Consider the following 6682-nt stretch of genomic DNA (forward strand, 5'->3'; position numbering starts at 1 on the left):
TGAATTCAGATTGAACTTTGTAAAGGGACAATTGGATAGACGCAGGGGTATCTTGCAGAAAATTTATAGCATTATGATATTACGAAGCCCCATCAGGAAATATGTCAGTATGGACCGACAAACAAAAAAGGGTACATTTTTATAGATACATAAGCAGTTTGGCATTTCTAACAAGTACCAGTCAAATAAGAAGGCTTGCAATACTGAATGCTTTGCAAATTGCCTTCTTTATTTATTTATTTTATTTTATTATTTTATTTTATTTTTTGGTCTTTTTGAGACAGGGTCTCTCTGTAGCCCCAGCTGTCCTGGAACTCACTATGTAGACCAGGCTAGCCTTGAACTCACAGAGCTCCGCCTGCCTCTGCCTCCCAAGTGCTGGGATTAAAGGAGTGCGCCACCACTCCTGGCTTTGCAGTCTGCCTTTTTTAAACCTGTTTGTTAGGTACCAAGTTTTAGAATGACTAAGAACAGTAAACAGAGGAAGGTGTTAGCTTATTCAAAAGTTAGATGAACAAAAAATGGGCCACAGCAGCAATTTGTAAAATAAGTAAAAGGAGTTTCTTTCCTAGTTTTTTATTTTCAACTTTATTCAGTACTTACTGTTAAAAAGTAGGTGTTGATTATATCAATACTCTTGAGGCTTGAGAGATTGTTCAGCAATTAAGAGGAATAGCTGTTCTTGTAGAAGACTGGAGATCAGATCCCAGCACCCACACTGGGCAGCTCACAACTCTCTGTAGCTCTAGTTGAATGGGATTCAACACCCTCCTTTGGCCTCTTTGGGTAAATACACATGTGACATACACACATAGATGCGTACACATGGATTATAAAGTTAAAGTGTGTGGAGATATATATGGGGGGGGTCTGTGTGTCTGTGTGTCATGACTTTACAATGTTTCCAAAAGATGGCTAATGAACTATTTCATCATTTCAGAATAAACAGTATGCTGAAAGCCGGGGATTCAAGTACAGGGGCATCACCTGCCACACATCGTCCTTTGCTGTTCTAAGAAATGTGGAGGATACGGGAAAGATGAAAGTGAGTTCTCAACCTTTATGTTTTTCAACAAAATCTGTTGAAGCAGCAGACCAGCTGTGCTATGTCATTGGTCACCACATGCTGTACATTAATAATAGGTGCAGTAATTACTCATGCAGATATTTGGAGTAGAAATGACAAACTCAAGACCATTCTGTGACATAACTGATAAATTATAAAGGCAAATGACAAGTAATATCGTAGCAGATCTATAAATGTTCCATGTAGACAACCTGTTCACAAATGCCCTGTGCCTGTTATTTTATTCTCCAGGAAGGGTCAATCTGACTTTGATATTCAAGGTTAAATATACATTAATGTACATGTGTTTGACATGCTAATATGACATATTACTAATGATCCCTGTGATGGGAGTTCTTTACATTACTGACCACTGCGCCATCTATCCTTGACTTCCTCTCCCTTCTTTACTATGTGGTCATTCCTCCCAGAATCTCTGTCGTCATCTAGGTGATACTGAGAGTCCCCTAAAGAGAGTCCTAGACAATGCACTATGATCTTCCAGAGAACAAAGCTATGCCCGCTGTGTGATGACGATCTTCACAGCCAGCATTAATTTATTTATGTTATTCTCACCCATATCCAATTACATACTATAAATCTTTTCAAGACTATTTTACCTGAACATAATCATATATCCCCACATTCCCCACATACACTATTGTCTCCATGTTTTGCTCATAGCCCCAGGATGCTGCATGCCTGCATTCTTACCTTTAATAATTGGGATAAAACCAAATGGAATGAACCACACATCAGCAAACCAGGAGCTGGAAGACTCTTGAGAGTTAATGCTTTGTGAGGAGCTTCATAGAGCACTCTGCCCAGACTTCTGAATTTAATCTTCACTAACATTCTATAACACAAGGTGAATGTCTACATTTTTACTTCTATGACTTGTATGTTCCATAAAAGAATGTTTTGCTGATTCTTCCTCCCTCAGCATCCATTGATTACCTGTAGCTCTTCATCTGGAGATGGGACACCATGAATTTTCCCCCAAGCACCCTGGCATTTCAACTGGCTTTGTCATTATGCAGATCTATTAGATTACCGTTCTTTGGAGACGTCACGAATGTGGCTTCCCCCTCCTGTCTAAAAGGCATCATCTAGCAGCAGGTGTCTTGTTTTCCCAGCTCTTACAAACTTCCTTCCCCTCTTCCATAATATTCCTGAGAATTAGGTATAGAGGTTGCATTATAGATGTGTCACTTGGGTCTGGGCACCTCACAGGCACTTATATTCTGCATTTGGCCTGGCTGTTGTACTCTGTAATAGTCCCCATCTGTTGAAGATGAAGCTTCTGTGATGAGTAGTGAGTACTCCTGTTGTCTGTGAATATAAGAATATGTGTTTAGAATATAGTAAGAACGTGTGCTGGTCTAGCGATGTGACAGCCTTAGGGGTAAGATCTACGAAATCCAGTAGAGGGGCTATGAGGGGTGTGGATGGGGCAAGGGAGTACAAAGGTAATTAAGAGGTTTTGCATGAAGCACACAAAAATTCATTTAAAATATATATTATAAAACACTTTATTATACTGATAGAGGTAATTTGCTGAGCTGATCATAGGTCTGTTGTAGTTCATAGGCCTTACAGTACGTAGGGACACATGACACGTTTTCTCCCTTGGCAGCTTGAGATCCCAGAGAGGGTTTCCAGTCTCCAGTGGGAAACACTAAACACATGTACATTTGAGTACCACTGAGGGAACTCGTGTGTGTGTGTGTGTGTGTGAATCTATACGTGTTTATGTAACAATAGTAATCAAAGAAGAGGACACAGCAAATTGTGACAGAGTAGGGGACTGGGGAGGAGCTGCAGGCCACCAAGGAAATAATGCAACACAATATTCACGCCTAAAGTTCACTGAAAATTTTTAAATTATTTTAAAAATTAAAAAAGAGTTTTTAAAATGCATATTAGAGCAATAAAGGGAAATTTTATTTCAGGTAATTTGAGTAAAAACTGCCTGTATCTAAACCTATTTTATTTCACCCATTTTAATGTGATTGTTCACTTATGCTTGCTTAGCCTATGGCCCTCCTGAAAATGGTATACAACCTACTGGGCTCCTGGACCATTCCTCTGCAGCATCTAGCCAAAGAAGTGGGCAGCCTACAAGGAGCCCCTGCTGCTCTGCTCTCTAAAGCCCAAGAGATTGAAAAACCACACAAAGGACTCCTGGAGGGCGTGAGGAAGTTAATCAGAAGGGTAAGCCCTTCCCATCACTTCTGTGCTTCTCACACGCATGAAGGAGGTGACCTGGGTAATGAGAAAGGAATCTTTAAATGCTACACTTTGTAAGAAAAGTTTTGACCATCCAATTGTGACAGTAACCTCAGTGTTAAGGTCGTCAACTCCGCGCCCTAAGTGCTTTGCTCAGAACCCCACATCCTGGGATCTCAGGACAAAGCATCTCCCTCTCACACTGTTTTAGACAGGACCTTTCTGGTGCAGAAAGTCAGGTCCCTAAGTAGCTCAGCTATCACAGTCAATGCCTTTCTATTCCGTCTTAAACCAGCAAGTCTAATCACCATCAGTCTGAGGTTTGGGGCACACCCTTATGTGCAGAAGGGATCTGGTAGAAAGTAAGAAAGGGCGATGCTGTAACGTCTGACTTTATAAGTACAAGGACAAGTCCAGGACATTACAGAGGACACGTAAAGTTCCTTAAGTGCCAGATTTGACACTAGCTCTTCCATGTTCCTCTGTTGAATCATTGTCTATCAAGAGTGACAATGATTCCCCAATTGTCATCTCCTGTAAGGGCATTCTTTGCCTGGGATCAGTTACTTGTCCAAAAATATTTACATGTATCTAACTAAACGTTTTACATTTTTAACACCTCGGAGGCACCCTGGCCTAGATTCATGAAATTCCATGGGTTTAGCACAGGTTTCACAATCCTACCTTTTCTCAAATCTGAAATAGATATTTGGAATGGATAAGGACAAAGGAATACTAACATGTAATTGTAAACTATTATTTTGTGATTTTGTTCAGTCTGGAGATACAGAAAATGTGAAATACCTTACCTGGTCTGGACTGACATGCTTGCAGTCAACATATGAAGAAACTCTCCTGTTTGGATTTTATAAACTATTCTACTGCCTACACGAGGATTCGGTTAAAGTCTCCACTAATCTGAAGCTCCTGGAGGACAAAATGGTTACCTACAATTGCTAAGGGAGCATCTCTCCCTTGTGCTTCCAAGATGCTCCTTGATGAAATCAGGCAGCAGAGCGTCTTCTGTGCTTTTATCTTGTGAATGCATCCTTCACTCTAGTTTGTATCTTCTTTTAAAAAATAAAAACTGATGCTTTAAGTATTTATTTCCTTATCTTGTTATTGTGTGTTTATGTGTGTATGGTAGGACAACTTTATGGAACTGATTCTCTCCTTTCGTCTTTAAGCAGGTTCTGGGGATCAAATTCATGTAGTCATGCCCTCACAGCAAGTTGCTTTTACTTAGTAAGCCAGTCCACTGGCCCTAAGCTGGCTCCTTAAAATGTTGACATCTAGAAAAACAACTAGACCAAATTACTAGCTTTTATTTCATAGAAAATCTGCCAATTCCATTAGCATGTACCTTTCCTAAATGCCAAAAATAATGGAAGACAGACTGGCTTAACTTACTTTAGTGTCAAGCATGTACAATCAAAAAATGACATTATTGTAAATCACTTCATTCATATTCTTCCAAATAAGGATATCTCAAACTATCACCCATATTCCTCGAAATAAGGATATCTCAAACTATCACCCATATTCCTCAAAATAAGGGTATCTCAAACTGTATTATGGAACCCAGCCACTCTCGATGAGCCAAGTTTTCAGTGTTACGACAGACATTGCAAATACAACTGTACTATCCCTAAATACTGTGAAATTTGGAATAGTCTAAAATGCAGCAGGTTACACACAGGGATATCTAGATTTCTCTCAACTGTCTTGACCCAGACCCCTCTGAGTGCTTTTTGACATCATCATAGACAGAGGACTTATGGTTCTTTCTGTCTAGATTAACAAGGATGCTCTGGAATAACTTCATCTCATGTTCTAATTATTCAGAATCTATATTTTCCCTCATCCTCTGGGGGCTGAAGTCCAGGAAGGAGGAAATGAGAAGTTGCTATGGCATTTCTTCCCCTTTCTTCTGCTGGAGTTCCATTCCTCGGGCTATCAGTTCTGAATTCACTGATTGTACCATGCTATTAGATTCATTCTAGACTAGAAGTCAAAATGAATTCCCTCTAAGTGACAACTCACCCCACCTGTGTGTATACCTCAAAGTATAGCATATGTACCAGGAGAATTTCCCTGGCTCCATCCCCCCATCCACGCCACTGCTGCCATTGGTGGCTTATTTGTAGCCTCTGCTCTTGCACCCTCACTATCAAAAAAATTAGCTCAAAGTATGGTTTCTTCCAACTGATAACAGAGGAACCTCAAACCCAATGACCACACCACTTCAGGAACTCCGGACCACTCTGACCCTTTCCTGAGTCCTAACCCCATTTTCTTTTGTTCATCTGGATAAAGAAGGGATCAAATGGTCAAAAGCAGGCAACTGGAAAGACAGCTCCGTGGGTGATCGTGCATACCATAGAAGACATGAATTTGAATCTCCAGATCTTTCATAGCAAGCTGAGCATGGCTGTGCAAACCTGTAACGCTGCATTAAGAAGCAATAAGCAGATACAGAAAGCTTGTATGCTAACAAGTGAGGATCACCAGATTGGCAAGCTCTTCAGTGAGAGACCCTGTCTTCGGAGAAGACACCTAGCTTCTTCCTATCAGTTCTGTATGGCACACAGGGACTGTGTACCTGCATAGTCATGTTCATGCAACACACACACACACACACACACACACACACACACTCACACATAAACTAAAATAAGAAAGTCAATTGCCAGATTGATGGGCTCACACTGACCTGAGGAATGGCATACAGTGTTAACCATCACTGAACCCCAGGAGTAACGTCCTGCACCAGCAATCATCTTAGAGAAAACCAAGAAGCATGTCTTCATTCAGTTTAGAGACAGGTGATTGGTTGTGAGCAGCTCAGCTTGTCACCTGTCTCTAAACAACCTAGCATGCGGCTTTATGTTACTTTCAAACCTCCTCAAAAGGTATTTGAATAGTCATACAGACTTTACAAATATATGAATTTTCAGAAATTATTACACAAAGAGAGATATCACAATAAAAATAATCATAGGCATGGTACTGTTTCGTTTTGTTAATGTGTCACAAAATACACACACTTGGGAAGTCAGAATTTCATTGTTTTCACCTGTGGCCATGTCTTTGCTGTAGTTCCCTAATCAGTAATTGACACAGGAAGGCCCAGCCCACTGTGAGAGGTGCCATACCTGGGTGGCTGGGCCAGGTCTTTGTAAGTGTGGGCAAGCCAAGGGAAGCAAGCCAGTAAGCAGCATTTCTCCTGGGTCCCGGCCTCAGCATCTGCCTCCAGGCTCTTGCATCAAGTATCTTCCTGGAATTCATCCCTCAATGATGGACTGTGGTGTGGAACATTTTCCTCCACAGGATGCTTGTGGTCCGAGTCTTTTATCACAGGAGCAATAACTAGAACACACATGAAAC

At 40.9% G+C, this 6682-nt stretch overlaps 1 protein-coding gene across 1 annotated transcript in view; it reads left to right on the top strand.

Annotated features, from left to right (window-relative positions):
* The window catches only part of LOC103728738 (prolactin-like), a 5478-nt gene extending 1223 nt beyond the window's left edge, over positions 1-4255 (top strand). Inside the window, exons 2-4 of the mRNA XM_017796504.1 lie at positions 941-1045; positions 3101-3280; positions 4073-4255. Of these exons, the coding sequence (XP_017651993.1) occupies positions 941-1045; positions 3101-3280; positions 4073-4255 (468 nt within the window). The remainder of the gene's footprint in view (positions 1-940; positions 1046-3100; positions 3281-4072) is intronic.
* The last annotated feature ends 2427 nt before the right edge of the window (positions 4256-6682 follow it).

The sequence above is a fragment of the Nannospalax galili genome, unplaced genomic scaffold (assembly GCF_000622305.1).
Source record: "Nannospalax galili isolate Female #2095 unplaced genomic scaffold, S.galili_v1.0 scaffold412, whole genome shotgun sequence".
NCBI lineage: Eukaryota > Metazoa > Chordata > Mammalia > Rodentia > Spalacidae > Nannospalax > Nannospalax galili.